Source organism: Hyla sarda, chromosome 8 (genome assembly GCF_029499605.1).
Source record: "Hyla sarda isolate aHylSar1 chromosome 8, aHylSar1.hap1, whole genome shotgun sequence".
Taxonomy (NCBI): domain Eukaryota; kingdom Metazoa; phylum Chordata; class Amphibia; order Anura; family Hylidae; genus Hyla; species Hyla sarda.
Window position 1 is genome coordinate 185679001 of NC_079196.1, and position 18531 is coordinate 185697531.

Consider the following 18531-nt stretch of genomic DNA (forward strand, 5'->3'; position numbering starts at 1 on the left):
CGAGTTACGCAATTTGTGTTACTCCTGTTGACTTTAATGGGAGTTCACTTAGGCCTTAGAATTATAACAATGGTATGGAGAGGTGTGCACCCCTGACTGGTGTGGATGGCTGCCTGTCATAAATGCATGGAGGGCAGCAGAGGTAAAACCAAGCAGGTTTATTAGGTAAAATACATAAATACAACGTGTTTTGCAAGGCTCCCTTTGCTTCGTCAGGTCTGAAGTGTTACTGCATAGGGAAGGTTTAAATATTTATTTAAAACACAATTTAAACCTTCCATAAATAAATATTTAAACCTTCCCTATACAGTAACACTTCAGACCTGACGAAGCAAGGGGAGCCTTGCGAAACGCGTTGTCTCTATATGTATTTTACCTAATATACCTGCTTGGTTTTACCTCCGCTGCCCTCTGTGCATTTATGACAGGCAGCCACCTTGCAGCACCGGACTGCGATCCACACCAGCGAGGGGTGCACACCTTTTCATACCATTGATTCCCCAGACTGCCATCCTCGATGACCGGGACCAGGATGCAAGGCAGCCACAAGGAGTATATACTTTGAGTATATATACTCATCAATGCGCATTACAGTGTTGTGCCTGCAGCGCAAGACTGAAAGGTGAGTGTGCAATCTCACGGTATATCTGACAACACAAATCAAGCCACTTCTGCATTTTCTGACAATTATTGGGAAACTGCTACACTTAGAGAGCGCCTCTTTTTTCTGTTCCCATGTATCCCTTAGAATTATAACAGATGGTTCAGGTTCTCAGGTGGGCCATGAAAACTGCAGTTCAGGACCCGAGAGGGCAGCAAACTGCAGGATCAGTCTCCTAGAAAATACCCGCAGGTCCCCTAATAGGTCGGGAAACAAAAAGTCAGTGTCTTATTTTCACTTCTTTACAGGAATGGACAGTAGCACAAATAACATCTTTCCCCAGTCCGACACAAATTGCGTGTACATCTACGAAAATCAGAGATGGAACCCGGTCACTGGATACAGCAGCATGTAAGTTTTTCATTCATAAGGTAGCTCTCACCCGTGTATAAATTATTTTATGGATACTTAATAATAGAATAGGGAAGATCCCAGATGCAGCATACTAAGTTGATTTTCCCCTACCATGCTGTCGCATCAAAATAAATTAGCTTATGGTGGATGGAATGATGAAGGAAGAAATATATAAGGGGACTGCTTTTATAAGCAATTCCTAACAGACATTGGTTTGATATATTTAAATGTTTGTCTTCATGATCTTTCCTCATGGGGCATTGTTTCCCAACCAGGGTGCCTCCAGCTGTTGCAAAACTACAACTCCCAGCATGACCAGACAGCCTTCGGCTGTCTGGGCATGCTGGGAGTTGTAGTTTTGCAACAGCTGGAGGCACCCTGGTTGGGAAACACTTTAATGGGTTATTACCAGCTTTATGGTTAATTTTCCTGAAGGTTTTTCCTGGTCAATAATGCCGCTTGGTTGTTCAGGGAACTGAATGGGTTCATGCTGCAGGTCCCTGCACAGTGGGTGGGTTGGGTGCTGCTGTACAGAAAAAAGCAGTGTAGGGGCTTTGGAGATAAACCTGACAACAGCTAGTAACAGCATTTGAGGGCTTTTAGTAAGAAAATGGGATCATATCTTAAAGGGGTACTCCACTGGAAAGCATTTTTTTCTAAATCAACTGTCGCCAGAAAGTTATACAGATTTGTAAATTACTTCTATTACTCTCTGCTGACACCTCTGGCCATTTTAGGAACTGTCCAGAGTAGAAGCAAATCCCCATAACAAACCTCTCCTGCTCTGGACAGTTCCTGATATGGACAGAGGTGTCAACAGAGAGCACTGTGGTCAGACAGAAAGGAAATTCAAAAAGAAAAGAACTTCCTTTGGATCATACAACCGCTTATAAGTACTGGAAGGATTAAGATTTTTTTAATAGAAGTAATTTACAAATCTATTTAACTTTCTGGCATCAGTTGATTTAGAATTTTTTTTTCCATGTGGAGTGCCCCTTTAACCTCTTAAAGGAGTACTCTGATTGAAAAATGTATACCCCCAAATGTTCCCCATGGCTGTACCTCTCTGCGCATGTACTTATTTCTTAAATCGGTCCAGCCATTCTCCCGCTGCAGGGCCCTGTATTTTCTGCCACTTCCTGGTTATGGTGGTGTGGAGGATGACGTAAAAATCGTCATCCCCCATGCTGCATTGCTACAATTTCCTGTCCCTCTATGCCTCCCTCCTCTTCAACCCCTCCCCTCTCTCCTGCTCTCTCATACTTAATAATTTTAATAAAAACGCCCCCCCCCCCCCGCTGCCGCCCATACCCTTAACCTCTTCAGGACATAGGGCGTATGGATACGCCCTGAATCCCGAGTCCTTAAGGACCGAGGGCGTATCCATACGCCCGTGGGAATTCCGGCCCCCACCGCTAGCCGGTTGGGGACCGGAGCCGGATGCCTGCTGAAATCGTTCAGCAGGCATCCCGGCATATCGCCCAGGGGGGTCATTATGCCCCCCCATGTCGGCGATCGCCGCAGATCGCTGGACAATTCAGTCCAGCGATCTGCGGCGATTCCGGGTCAATCGGGTCTCCGGTGACCCGGTGACCCGGAATTACTGGCTGTTCGGGGCCGTCTCTGACGGCCCCGAACAGCCAGAGCCTGCAGGGGTGAGGTGGCACTGGTGCCACCTCACGATCGCCCTGATTCGTCGGCCGGATTACCGGCCGACCAATCAGGGCGCCTGCTGCGGGTGTCACTCCCGCACCCGCTCCGCCCCTCTTCTGGAGGACGTGAGCGGGTGCGGGAAGACGACCCCCGGTGCTGGGGACCCTGATCCCCGGCGCCCCTGTTGGGATCGGGGCCCCAGGAGCAGCTGCGGCGGCGGAGACGACGAGGGACTGACCTGCAGTGTCTGGATCGTTGGAGGTGAGTGACAGCCTCCTGCTGTTGCTTAGCAACAGCTCCCAGCATGCAAAAAGGGCATGCTGGGAGCTGTAGTTATGCAACAGCAGGAGACAGACCACCACAACTCCCAGCATTCCCTTATGGGCATGCTGGGACTTATGGTTTTGCAACAGCTGGAGGCACATTCTTTCTATGGAAAAGTGTACCTTCAGCTGTTGTATAACTACAACTCCCAGCTTGCACAAACAGCTAAAGTGCATGCTGGGAGTTGTAGTGGTGCATCTGCTGGTTGCATAACTACAACTCCCAGCATGCCCGTTGGCTGTCGGTGACTGCTGAGAGTTGTAGTTTTGCAACAGCTGAAGGCACACTGGTTGTGAAACTCAGAGTTTTTTTTTACCTAACTCAGTGTTTCACGACCGGTGTGCCTCCAGCTGTTGCAAACTACAACTCTCAGCAGTCACCGTACACCATGCACCGTACATGCTGGGAGTTGTAGTTTTGCAACAGCTGGAGGCACACTGGTTGTGAAACACTGAGTTAGGTCACAAACTCAGTGATACATAACCAGTGTGCCTACAGTTGTTGCAAAACTGCAACTCTCAGCAGTCACCGACAGCCAACGGGCATGCTGGGAGTTGTAGTTATGCAACAGCTGGATGTCCCCCCCTATGTGAATGTACAGGGTACACTCACATGGGCGGAGGATTACAGTAAGTATCTGGCTGCAAATTTGAGCTGCCGCAAACTTTCTGCTGCAGCTCAAATTGCCAGCGAGAAACTACTGTGAACCCCCGCCCGTGTGACTGTACCCTAAAAACACTACACTACACTAACACAAAAAATAAAATAAAAAGTAAAAAACACTACATAAACACATACCCCTACACAGCCCCCCTCCCCTCCCCAATAAAAATGAAAAACGTCTGGTACACCACTGTTTCCAGAACGGAGCCTCCAGCTGTTGCAAAACAACTCCCAGTATTGTCGGACAGCCGTTGACTGTCCAGGCATGCTGGGAGTTTTGCAACAGCTGGAGGCACCCTGTTTGGGAATCATTGGCGTAGAATACCCCTATGTCCACCCCTATGCAATCCCTAATTTAGGCCTCAAATGCGCATGGCGCTCTCACTTTGGAGCCCTGTCGTATTTCAAGGCAACAGTTTAGGGTCACATATGGGGTATCGCCCTACTCGGGAGAAATTGTGTTACAAATTTTGGGGGGTATTTTCTGCTTTTACCCTTTTTAAAAATGTAAAATTTTTGGGAAAACAAGCATTTTAGGTAAAAAATAAAATAAAAAATTTTACATATGCAAAAGTCGTGAAACACCTGTGGGGTATAAAGGTTCACTTAACCCCTTGTTACGTTCCCCGAGGGGTCTAGTTTCCAAAATGGTATGCCATGTGGGGGTTTTTTTGCTGTCCTGGCACCATAGGGGCTTCCTAAATGCGACATGCCCCCAGAGCAAAATTTGCGTTCAAAAAGCCAAATGTGACTCCTTCTCTTCTGAGACCTGTAGTGCGCCAGCAGAGCACTTTTCACCCCCATATGGGGTGTTTTCTGAATCGGGAGAAATTGGGCTTCAAATTTTTAGGGGTATTTTCTGCTATTACCCTTTTTAAAAATAAAATTTTTTGGGGAAAACAAGCATTAAAATTTTACATTTGCAAAAGTCGTGAAACACCTGTGGGGTATTAAGGTTCACTTTATCCCATGTTACATTCCCCGAGGGGTCTAGTTTCCAAAATGGTATGCCATGTGTTTTTTTTTTGCTGTTCTGGCACCATAAGGGCTTCCTAAAGGTAACATGCCCCCCAAAAACCATTTCAGAAAAACGTACTCTCCAAAATCCCCTTGTCGCTCCTTCCCTTCTGAGCCCTCTACTGCGCCCGCCGAACACTTTACATAGACATATGAGGTATGTGCTTACTCGGGAGAAATTGGGCTACAAATACAAGTAAAAATTTTGTCCTTTTACCCCTTGTAAAAATTCAAAAATTGGGTCTACAAGAACATGTGAGTGTAAAAAATGAAGATTGTGAATTTTCTCCTTCACTTTGCTGCTATTCGTGTGAAACACCTAAAGGGTTAAAACGCTGACTGAATGTCATTTTGAATACTTTGGGGGGTGTAGTTTTTATAATGGGGTCATTTATGGGGTATTTCTAATATGAAGACCCTTCAAATCCACTTCAAACCTGAACTGGTCCCTGAAAAATACTGAGTTTGAAAATTTTGTGAAAAATCGGAAAATTGCTGCTGACCGTTGAAGCCCTCTGGTGTCTTCCAAAAGTAAAAACTCATCAATTTTATGATGCAAATATAAAGTAGACATATTGTATATGTGAACCAAAAAAAAATGTATTCGTAATATCCATTTTCCTTACAAGCAGAAAGCTTCAAAGTTAGAAAAATGCTAAATTTTCACATTTTTCATCAAATTTACGAATTTTTCACCAAGAAAGGATGCAAGTATCGACAAAAATTTACCACTATGTTAAAGTAGAATATGTCACGAAAAAACAATCTCGGAATCAGAATGATAACTAAAAGCATTCCAGAGTTATTAATGTTTAAAGTGACAGTGGTCAGATGTGCAAAAAACGCTCCGGTCCTTAAGGCCAAAATGGGCTCCGTCCTGAAGGGGTTAAACACACCCCTTTCATCTTTGTCTCCCTCCCCCTCCATTCCCCCGCATCAATGAAAGGGAGCTGCGCCGCTGCACTCAGTTCCCAGCAGAGATATAGCTATGCGAGCACAAGCATGCGCTCTAAATTGAGGCTACGCTAGAAAAGTTACTAAGTCGTTTGTAGAATATCCCTGTTAGTTACGCCAGCGTAACTATCAGGGATATCATTGGCCTACAATTATCACATGTCCGGTCCCGGGAGATTGTATGTGCGCACGCGCGGCTGGATTGCTCTGATAGGCTGAGGATATTCTGACGCATTTGCACAGCCCAGCCAAAGACTATATGAATATGCAAAGGATGGGAGTGACTGGATCGTGGCAAGGGCGCAGGCTTAGAGAGGAGAAGACTACGAGAGCGGTGATATTTCGTTACAAGATGGCCGTGGTCGGCTAAACACACGGGGTACGAAATTCATAATTCTGGCAGACAGGCTGTACTTCCGGATATCGGAAAAGTCGGGGATGCGTTCAAGTGAGACGACTGAGGTAATTGACATTATTATATAACTTCATGCTAGCTGCACAATGCCATAAAATAACTTTGCTCCAGAGTACTCCTTTAAGGATGCAGGACGTACCTGTATGCCCGGCGCTCGGTCCCGGTATATAACGCGCGTCACACCGGGTCGGTCTCGGCGGCTAATGAAAGCGGGCTAATAGCGTTACCGATCATTGTGCCACGCGCTATTAATCCTTTGGGCACGGTGATCAACTTTGAATGCCGCATCTAAAGGGTTAATAGCGCGCAGCACAACTAAAATGAAAGTAAAAGCTTCCTGGCAGCTCAGTCAGGCTGATCGGGACCATTGCGGTGAAATCACGATGTCCCGATCAGCCAGAACGCGAGCGGAGGTCCCCTTACCTGCCACCATCGCGTCTGATCAGCGATTGATTGCTCCAAGCCTGAAATCCAGACTTGAGCAATCGACTGCCGATAGCACTGATCTTTGCCATGTCAATGCACGGCATTGATCTGTGTATGAGATCGGTATGTTCAGTGTAATAGCCACCAGGGGGGCTATAACATTGCAAAAAAAAAAAGTTTTAATAAATAAAGATCATTTAACACCTTCCCTAATAAAAGTTTGAATCACCCCCCTTTTCCCACCTAAAAAAAAACTGTGTAAATAAAAATAAACATGTGGTATCGCCGCATGCGGAAATGTCCGAACTATAAAAATTTATCGTTAATTAAACCGCGAGTATAAGAAGACAGGTGAGTATATATATCCCCCCCCCCCCCCCCCCCGTTTTTTCTCTTTCAGGGGGGACTGTGTGGGACTCCGTTCTTTATTGAAAGTTCATGTGGGGCTCCCTCTGGTCCCCTGGGGGACTGTGTTTAATGCACAACTAGATCTTGTGGAGGACAGCTGCCGGCATTTTGCAGTGGCTCCCTCCACAGGAGTCCTTACCGGCTCACTTGCTGGCTCACCTCTTACTTTCCGCCAGCAAGCGCGTGGGGAGTTCAGCCAGCGGGAGTTCAGGGCCCCGGTGGCACATGACCCCATTTCTTCTGGACCTGAACCAGCGCACTCCGGGGGGCTATACTGCGCCTCCTCTCATTTTCTTACACATTGGGATGGGGACTATGGCGGGCGGTAGCTCCGCCCTTCTTCCCCTGATCATCGCGCTAGCTGGGAGGTGCCGACGGAATGACTCCTCCTCCACCCCGGCTTGCGTGCTGCTGGAGTTTTCTGTCCCGCCCTCCTTCCCCATTGCGGGGGTCGGAGTGGGCAAAAGTTCTATTGCTCCCGAGGCAGTAGCCGGCGGGAGCTCGTTATCCTGCAGTGCGGCCGCTATAAGTTCCCTACCCTGGAGCTGCTTTTGCCGTCGATGCTCCTGGGGCTTCTGTCTGCCGCATAAAAGTCATCGTTTCTGCGGGCAGCACTTTGCAGGGCACTCTGCCCCCATGCTCCCTGCCAAGCACATACATATATATATATATATATATATATATATATATATATATATATAATATATATATATATATATATATATATATATATATATATATATATACACACACACACAAAACAAAAAAATAATAATAATAATTTTTGGTATGGTTTGGCACCCTCTGGTGGCCAATACTTATATTGCACTCTGATTTCTTTTGTCTGGGGGCAGCTTTATTTTTTTAATTCACCCCGGCAAAAAAGTGACCTTATATTTACAAGCGACATGAGCCACTTAAGGTTTTCCTCTGGCATCCCTACTCCTGCATTGTTGCTCGCTGTTGTGGAGCATATGCAAACCGCCGTGGCGGATCATTGCCAGGGATTCACTTTCCCATGGAAACTACCTGGGGATATATTTAAGCAAACTGTTGTTCCCTACCACTGAGTGCCATACAATGTACACATTTTTTTGCATTCCTGACCGATGCTCCGGTCTTTTTTGAGATTCTTCATCTATCAGGTCTGCCGGTCTTCCATTCTGGGGGTGACCACATCCAGCACAAAGTCTCCATGGGACTTTTCCTGCGGGGGCACAGATTGGACCTGACATTATTATGTCAGACAGTAGTCTCGCCTGTCGCCCATTTTAAAGCTGGGGCTCCGGTACCCCACTACTGGTGCGAGGTATCCTAGGCATCACCTGTTGTATACTATGGTCCCATACCAGTAGGCCAGACAGTGGTCTGCATGGTTTTCTCTGCTGCCTGTCTCTCAACGCACAACTGATGTATCTGCGGCTGGAGTTCCTGTACCTCACCGCTGTGCGAGGTGCCTGACGGAGTGACTCGCTGTCTACTATGGATCCATACCGGTAAGCCAGACAGTTGTCTGCATGTTTTCTTCTGCCGAGTTCCACGGAACCTATGCAGGATGTCAGGGATGCATTCCACGGCTCCTCTGCCTCCCTCTGTCTCCCAGGGGGTGGTGTTTCTCAGCCTCACCGCCCTCCCACCTATGACAAAGGGGCACAGTTATCGCCTGTCTGACTGTTCCCTTTTCTCCAAACGCCTCAGGGTGTTCTTATTCAGCCGGACTGTTGTCTACACTGTTTCTGCCACAATTGGTCTCTGACCTCTGGGCTGCCACGGACATAACCGGGTTTCCCGTACGGCTGGGTGAGGGATCTGATGTAGGGTCCCTACAGGTATACAAGATTGATACCAGTTGGACAATCCCTCGTCTGTTAGGTTTTCTACACCACCAGGTCGCCCGTTGGATAGGGCGCACTCTAGTATCCCGCTTTCTGTGGGAGGTGGAATGGAGTGACACTGGGTGCTCAGGCATCCTATACTTGCCTGCCAGACGTTTTTTCCGCATGGCTTACTACTACATCGGGTCACCTACCATACACTTTCACCCCGTGGACGGTAGTTCAGGTTATCCACTGCCATGATGTGGTTTTCACATGCCCCATGGGACTTATACAATGCACCATATACTGGTTTACAGGGTTACCTACTTGGCCAGGTCCCTCTTTGCATGCCTGCTACTCTGTCTACAGACTGGTGTCTCACTCCACGGTGTGTTTCCGTATGCGGGACCCGGTGTGGCCTCTGTCCCTTTGCCACATAGCCAGACTGTGTCTGCATGGTGTCCTAATCCACTTGGTCACCTCCCCCGTTTCTGCCAATGCTGCGGCGGCGGTCCGGTGTCTCTCTTCCAGGTGCAGTTCCGCAGAGTGTGTTCCTGTGGGATCTTGAGACCCTTTCTACCTGTTAGTCACACTGTGTCTGCATTTTTCCTGCTCCACATTCGTTCTTCATCTCAGAGTCTGCGTCTGCAGCCTTAGTGTCTGTCGCCATTAGGAGATGGGGGTGGGCTTTTTTTCTGCAGGTCCCAGGGGCTTTCTCAGCAACAGCAGCATTACTCTTTTCTCCTTCTTAGGTTGCACTATTGGTCTGCTAGAGGCATACCTACCTTCCTGCTGGTCCCTTGGATGTCTGCGGTTTCTTTTGTGTCTGCAGCCTTGGTACCCCACTACTATCGTGGGGTACTCATGTCTGTGTTCCTACATATGCTAAGTCCGCTCTGTAGGTGTAGAGCCCAACTTTCCTCTTGTTCAGTGGGGTGAGCCTCGGGGCTTCCGGTGATTTTGTTTCCGCACTTCTGCGGCGGTTGAGCACTACTGTTCTGACATGGGGCCTGCTGGGGCGACAGTCAGTTCAGCCCCTCCCTGTACCTTCAAGTGTTTTGCCCAGCTCCAGTGTTCAGGATTCCGTTCCTTCTTGGGACACAAGGCGGCTCCTCCTGACAGCGATGGTTGCCGTTGGGGCCTGGGGGCTCCGTCCTCCCAGTACTGGTCCCGTGGCAGTGGGACAGCATTCCCTTCTCGTACTGCACCCGGAGCGCTTTGCCAATCCCCTTTCCAGGGGGTACGGGGATCAGGATGCTTGGTATGGGTCTGTACTTGAGTTTTCATCTCGACCACCCTTGTTTTCCCTCCTCTGGAGGTACTATTATGTTGAGTTTTTTCTGCCGCCAAGATGATGCCATCTCGCTGCTCCCACTATATAGGTAGGAGTATCTGGCGGGGTCCTTTTTTTTTGTGCTGAGAGCGTTCAACGGGGATTTTTTACTGTCTAGGCTTGTTTGCTTACTGTCCACTATTGCAGCCTGTCTCTCTCTCTGTTCTTTGGTTATCTAATGCTTTTCACGCAGCCTTGGCTCTCTCCTCTGTTGGAGGAGTTTGTACAATCTCCCTGGAGGGGTGTGTTCTTCCTTCTCTTTTGTCTGTGTCAGTTGTACTGCACTGACACCACAGTCATCTGGAGTCATCCTTCCTGTGCCCAGACCCTGCAAATCCCAGTGGGATTCTCATTTTTTTCTCCCTCCATTCCCATTCTGGTGGGATGTTTCTTCAGTGTGCTCTGGTCCGCTCGAACCACTGGGGTCTATGACTGGTTGATCTCCTTGGCTTGGACTCTGTCCTAGGCAGCTGTGGCTTGCCTTCTTTCTGTTCTGCACTCCTTCACTTCTTCATGGAAGTTTGTCGCCCGGAGAGTTTTCGCACACGTCTGTTTTCCTTACTCTTCTGGGGTTCGTCTTCCAGGTGACTTTACATCTCCAGTTTACTTGTCGGTCTCTACAGTATCCGTGATGCCCCCCTTTTCAGGGTGTTTGCCACTCCTTTTCATCCTTCGGGGTCCATGTCCTCCCGAGTTGGAGGGCTTTCAGGTTATCCGCTTTACACCAGTACAGCTATTTTCACCTTCTAGGTGCTCATGGCGGGCCCCTTAGACAGGTTTTGGGGTCTGCGGCTGTTCAGGTCGTTGCTCTCATGCACCGGACCTCTCCAGAGCAGATTTCCATCTTTCTTTTTTCCTGTGGTTTCCTGTCTCTCTATATGTCCCTGTTGTCTTGGGTCTCTACAGAGGACGGCCCCTTCCCTTGGCGTCCTAGTCCATCTCCTTGGCCGGGAGTTCAATTTCTGGCCCTCGTGTGTCTCCGGCTGGGGGGCTCGTCCGCAGGCCTTGTGGACACGTGAGTTCAGTCTCGGGACTGATTCCTTTTCTCTGGTGGTTGTTTTTCCCACCCTAGGGGACTGCTTTGGTACGTCCCATCAGTATAGGTGTCCCCCAATGAAGAGCGACCGAGAAAAGGAGATTTTTTTTGTACTCCCCATAAAATCTCTTTCTCATAGCCTTCATTGGGGGACACCGCACCCACCCATTTCTTCATCTTTTTTCCGGACTATTTTTTCTGGTTCTTGGGTTGTTTATCCAGGATTCTCCTACTGCTTTGTGACAAAACTGATTACCTCACTACAGGTGGGGGCGAGTATATCCTGCAAAGGAGGAGCCGACTTTTTTTCCTAGTGTCAGCGCCTCCTAGTGGCAAGAGAATAAAAGGAGCATATACCCATCAGTATAGGTGTCCCCCAATGAAGGCTACGAGAAAGAGAGAAAGAGTACAAAAAAATCTCCTTTTTTATAGCAACTTTTATGAAAGTTATGGAAACAGCAGAACAGCATCTCTTTTCAGTCTCTGCCAGCGCAGGCAGAACAGGGGTTTGTGACCCCGGTTCTAGAGATATAGGTCCGACCTCTGGGGCCTGAATCTGTTCAACACTATGGCATATTGTGTGAATATGCAATGAAGACCAATTGTCCAGCGTGGAATAGTGCAGATTTATTGAATATTAGTTTAGGCGCAATTTGTTTTTTTTTTGTACATCAATATCCAATAAATTGTCACTTGTGACCAACCACCAAAAAAATAGATTTTATTTTGGGAGCCCTGATCAGACATCTATTTACAGTTTCTGGATATGCTGTTCTGTTTTTGAGGTATGTGGGTTTAGTTTGTCTAACAATTCAGGGAAACTGTGGGAACTCACCCAAGATTTCCACTCAAGGGCTGGTCCTCTTAATGGGTACACTGTTCCTGCTATGGAAAAAGTGCAGGAACTCATTTCCCATGCATTCCTGCAGGACTTGAGCCCTGCCTAATATGCACCCCCTGAATGTAATCCTGCTCATTTCCTGATATTCCTCGCATTATTAAAATTAATGATCAATGTCCAGAACAAGAAACAAGATGGAGTACACACTGATCGTAGATATCTGATTCTTTATTTAATTTAATCAATCAATAACATAGGGGCATAGGGGGGAGACAAAACAACAGAGCATAGAGCCTGGATAGACGACAGCTATTTCTTACTGTAAGGTACTTCTTCCGGCCACCACTGCAGAGGCCAGATAAAGTACCTTACTGTATGAAATGGTTCTGGACATGCTTAGTTTGCTCTCATGAATAGTTCCTGTGGCTATCACCAAACCTTTATATCCTTAGAACTATTACAATTATTTTTTTTTGTAGTGGAACTGCTCCAGAAAACAAGGGAGGAAAGGTAAAGACACATCTGCTAGGCTTACATAGCTACTGTATATGCATAGGGGAGATTTTGTCAAGCACCAGGATGTTCATCGAGGCCTTTATTTGCTACATGAATAACAGATATGCTGGAAATGCATTGGTCTGGATGTTTTGTACAGTGTTTTTTTATAAAGTTATAATAAAAGTTAAATGGTTTTATGGGACAAGCTGTATCCGCTTCTCTTCCGTGAATGCACATGAATAACAGATCTAGCAGTCTCCAACATACCTTTACAGTCTTGCCTAAAGCTACATAGATGCATCTCAATCTCTTGTCTCAGTCTAACTGCAGTTTTAATGTATTTATTATAACTTTGTCTTGCAGTGGACTATTAACCGATAGATACATGTGGAGTGATGCCAGTGGATTACAGGAGTGTACAAAGACCAACATGAAACCTCCATCGCCTCAGTGGTCTTGGGTAAGACTTTCAGCACTGATATCATTTGTTACTCTGGTGAGAGTTCCTCATGTAACTTCTTACCTGAAATCCAGATGTCCAAAGCGCTATTTCTACATACCAATACTTATCGACCTTTTAGGGGTAACCCTCTGTGGGATAAACCCTTAAAGGGGTACTCCACTGCTCAGCGTTTGGAACAAACTGTTCCGAACGCTGAAGCCGGGAGCTCGTGATGTTGTGATGCGATTACTAAAAGCATATACAAAACTAAACCACTAGGTGGCAGGGTAACTCAAAAACACAGGTGATCACTTATGTGCAAGTACAGTATATCTTATATGATCCCAGACCATCACTACTGCCTATTATCATATCCAATTATTATTGTACTTGTACTTTGTGCTCAAAATATAACTTTTTTTTAGCACTATAAGTGACTGCCGCAAGTTAGGTCGTCATTGTCCTGTGTGACCTACTTTTCTTATATACTGGGACACATTGTTTCCTTGTAGACTCTAAGCTGTGTCTCTCCCACTGTGTCGTAAGAACCACTCTCAGCTTGCAGATAATATCTAGCTAGTTCCATATAGACAGCTCTATTCTTTTAGTAGCTGTAGCAAACGATAATGGTGCCTGGCTGTTTTCTAACAGCAGACACCGGTGTAATAAAGCCCATAGGCTGGATTACACTATTCAGCTCAGCAAATTGGATTTGTGTTTGGTAGGGTGTTGACCCCCACCTTAAGCAGTGTCCAACACGACCCCCCCCCCCCCCCCCTCCATGTATCTGTATGGGAGATATCTACCGCTCCCCCATAGAGATACATGGAGCCAAGCCCCGTGCAGGACATCATGGTGGATCCCACCGGTCAGACCCCAACCCCCCCCCTGTTATCTAAAACGTATCCCCTTTCATTTGGATGGGTGTAAAGTTTTTCAGTGTGATACTTCTACTTTAACTATACTTCTAAAATGCTGCCATGATTAGCGTACACACACGAGGTTAGCTGACATATATAAGCCGAATGTAGCCAAAACTCCCTGTTGGCCCTTTTGCTCCTTGTTAGGGTGGTATGCACTGGCATATCTTTTTTTTTTACTGTATCCTATACAGTGGGGAACTGCAAAAGAGTTTTTTTGTTTTTTTTTGCATTGTGACAAATGGCCAATGTATGGAACTACACTGGTCAAAAAAAATAAAGGAAACACTAAGATAACACATCCTAGATCTGAATGAATGAACTAATCGTATGAAATACTTTCGTCTTTACATAGTAGAATGTGTTGACAACAAAATCACACAAAAATGATCAATGGAAATCAAATTTATCAACCCATGGAGGTCTGGATATGGAGTCACACTCAAAATCAAAGTGGAAAACCACAATACAGGCTGATCCAACTTTATGTAATGTCCTTAAAACAAGTCAAAATGAGGTTCAGTAGTGTGTGTGGCCTCCACGTGCCCGTATGATCTCCCTACAACACCTGGGCATGCTCCTGATGAGGTGGAGGATGGTCTCCTGAGGGATGTCCTCCCAGACCAGGAATAAAGCATCCGCCAACTCCTGGACAGTCTGTGGTGCAACGTGACGTTGGTGGATGGAGCGAGACATGATGTCCCAGATGTGCTCAATCAGATTCAGGTCTGGGGAACGGGCGGGCCAGTCCATAGCATCAATGCCTTCCTCTTGCAGGAACAAATGACACACTCCAGCTACATGAGGACTAGCATCGTCTTGCATTAGGAACCCAGGGCCAACCGCACCAGCATATGGTCTCACAAGGGGTCTGAGGATCTCATCTCAGTACCTAATGGCAGTCAGGCTACCTCTGGCAAGCACATAGAGGGCTGTGCGGCCCTCCAAAGAAATGCCACCCCACACAATTACTGACCCACCGCCAAACCAGTCTTGCTGGAGGATGTTGCAGGGAGCAGAACGTTCTCCATGGTGTCTCCAGACTCTGTCACGTCTGTCACATGTGCTCAGTGTGAACCTGCTTTCATCTGTGAAGAGCACAGGTCACCAGTGGCAAATTTGCCAATCTTGGTGTTCTCTGGCAAATGCCAAACGTCCTGCACGGTGTTGGGCTGTAAGCAAAACCCCCCACCTGTGGATGTCGGGACCTCATACCACCCTCATGGTGTCTGTTTCTGACCGTTTGAGTGGACACATGCATATTTTAGGCCTGTTGGAGGTCATTGTGCAGGGCTCTGGCAGTGCTCCTCCTTGCACAAAGGCGGAGGTTGCATTCCTGCTGCTGGGTTGTTGCCCTCCTACGGCCTCCTCCACGTCTGCTGATGTACTGGTCTGTCTCCTGGTAGCGCCTCCATACTCTGGACACTATGCTGACAGACACAGCAAACCTTCTTGCCAAAGCTCGCAGCTGCACTACCTGAGCTACTTGTGTGGGTTGTAGACTCCGTCTCATGTTACTACTAGAGTGAAAGCACCGCCAGTATTCAAAAGTGACCAAAACATCAGCCAGGAAGCATAGGAACTGAGAAGTGGTCTGTGGTCACCACCTGCAGAACCACTCCTTTATTGGGGGTGTCTTGCTAATTGCCTATAATTTCCACCTTTTGTCTGTCCCATTTGCACAACAGCATGTGAAATTGATTGTCAATCAGTGTTGCTTCCTGAGTGGACAGTGTGATTTCACAGAAGTGTCATTGACTTGGAGTTACATTGTGTTGTTTTAGTGTTCCCTTTATTTTTTTGAGCAGTGTATATGGCTATACAGTGACATATATTAGAGATATAGGTAGGAGAATACTACTGATGTGTATCTTTAACATATAGACTAAATGCAGTGTGACAGTAGTCTTAGAAAATTAAAATGTAACTTTTTTTCAGTGTTTTAGAACCAAGAAACACATATGATAATTGAGCTATACACCATTAGGTGCCAGTACCACACAGATTAAAACTACAGGTTATGTCTAGCACATCTGTACAGGGTGGGCCATTTATATGGATACACCTTAATAAAATGGGAATGGTTGGTGATATTAACTTCCTGTTTGTGGCACATTAGTATATGTGAGGGGAACACTTTTCAAGATGGGTGGTGACCATGGCGGCCATTTTGAAGTTGGCCATTTTTAATCCAACTTTTGTTATTTCATTAGGAAGAGGGTCATGTGACACATCAAACTCCACAATTTCACAAGAAAAACAATGATGTGCTTGGTTTTAATGTAACTTTATTCTTTCATGAGTTATTTACAAGTTTCTGACCACTTATAAAATGTGTTTAATGTGCTGCCCATTGTGTTGGATTGTCAATGCAATCCTCTTCTCCCACTCTTCACACACTGATAGCAACACCGCAGGGGAAATGCTAGCACAGGCTTCCAGTATCCGTAGTTTCAGGTGCTAGCATTTCTCCTGCGGTGTTGCTATCAGTGTGTGAAGAGTGGGAGAAGAGGGTTGCATTGACAATCCAACACAATGGGCAGCACATTGAACACATTTTATAAGTGGTCAGAAACTTGTAAATAACTCATGAAAGAATAAGGTTACATTAAAACCAAGCACATCATTGTTTTTCTTGTGAAATTCCCAATAAGTTTTGTGTGTCACATGACCCTCTTCCTATTGAAAAAACAAAAGTTGGATTCAAAATGGCCGACTTCAAAATGGCCACCATGGTCACCACCCATCTTGAAAAGTTTCCCCCCTCACATATACTAATGTGCCACAAACAGGAAGTTAATATCACCAGCCATTCCCATTTTATTAAGGTGTATCCATATAAATGGCCCACCCTGTATTATTTGTTTGATACGGATGCCTCTCAATATGTGTGCCACTTATGTGTGTATGGCCACTAATGAGGCTATTAATATATAGAGAACATGGTGCTGACAATAACCGCTGCAATTTAAAATATCACACAAGCCAAAGTCCTGACGTTTTGCTGGCAACCCAGCTTCATCAGAGGGGCGGCTAATGAGTGCCGGAAGTATGGCCTCCCCTTATCATAGACTCCCCTGATGTCCTTAGGAAAGGTCCCCCTACGATTAACCAGTGGTAGAGTAAGGATCACATCACATGTCATGGGCGTGCCTAGTTATCATGACTTGCCCCCTGAATGCAGCCTGTAATAGGAGGAGATGCATGCCATGTGATGTAATGTCATCGTGATTGGCCGTGTATGAGCCGCGATCTTCCGGTAGATAGATCTACTGCGCATGTCAGAGCTTTCTGCGCATGACATAGGCCCAGAGACGTGATAGGGACTGTCAATGCGCATGTGTGGAAAAGGTGCGCATGACAGTAAACTTAGTTACAGCAGCCCGGTATGAACTGTCAATGCGCCTGTGTGAAAGAACGCGCATGACATCACACTTAGTTGTTTTTACGGACATAATCCCTGTAACCTGCTTATATAAGCAGGCTCATAGATGTGGTGATCGCTAAACAATAATGATGCAAAGATGCCATCCATTCATGTGTGCATATATATTAGCCTATATTGATATTATGATCCAAATAAGATGGTAACAGTTAATTCCTATGAAAATATCATCATTTATATAAGATATAAATTGCAGGACCACTAATGTTACTTGAAAATTATTGTATACTAATGATAATGATGGATCCAAATCTAAAAATATTAGTAAGTCCCTATATAACAACCATCTTAAAATATGAACTCCAAAGTAATAGTGTCAAAATCTATACATGTCAACAATCTATGTATTTAGACTATATGTGCCTACCAGGTACAATCCATATATGGCAAATTATATGATTCAAGTGAGTATATATAGGGAATTAATATTACTCAGGTAAGTATATGTAAAAAAAAGATGGAAATAGCAACCTAATAGGTGTATGAAGAATATATATGTGAATATGTGTATATAAACACACAAAGTGACTAAGGTAAGTATATGTTGCCATATATAGAAACATGATTAGTTGCAACTCCCAATATAACTCAATTAGGCAATCTACCAGTACCTACACCAACTTTGACTCTCACACAGCCATCAAAACCAAGGATGATATGACTGTCCATCTCTCATCCTGCATGCCTTCTGGTAGACCTTGCCACATAATGGATAAGGAATGCCTGATACGAACCTCTACATATACCATCATGGATGATGACATATTCATATCTACACATTCTTTTGTAGACTCCGATATTGTGCCAGCCACTTTTTGAGCATGAGCACGTTGCTAATGGCAGTGAATTGGATGGTGGGATGTCTAATATCCCTCCATCTTTTCATGGTAGTCCGGGCGACAGTCTGGGGGGGGGGGGGGGGGTCATGGCCTGTTTGCTAGCCACGATTCTCCCGATACTCTTCCTGACACTAGTTTCTTGAATAATGGGGTCCCTCTGAGTGTAGATGGATGGGTAAAATTTATACAATAGACCCCTGGACCCTCCATCTAATGTTCATCAGGTCTACAAGATAACTGTGATCAGGATCAGGGTGAGAATCTGGATCAATCCATTATCACCTCTTCTGCGCCTGTCATGATTGCAGTGACCTTGGGTAATGTAGAGCAACGACACACAGATGAGATGCGGATATTCAATCTGTCATCTCATCGTCTCAGCTCATCTGAGAAGTCTTTATTGCTTAGGGGCTTGTCATTTACCCCCACTCCTAGGTTTGACGAATTTCCATGGGTAAAAGAGATTAATTTATTTGCCCGCAAAC

The 18531-nt window shown here is 46.0% G+C and overlaps 1 protein-coding gene across 1 annotated transcript in view; it reads left to right on the top strand.

Moving 5' to 3' along the window:
- The window catches only part of TECPR1 (tectonin beta-propeller repeat containing 1), a 118792-nt gene that overhangs the window by 43913 nt on the left and 56348 nt on the right, over positions 1–18531 (top strand). Inside the window, 2 exon segments of the mRNA XM_056536469.1 lie at positions 910–1012; positions 12764–12860. Coding sequence (XP_056392444.1) covers positions 910–1012; positions 12764–12860 — 200 coding nt within the window.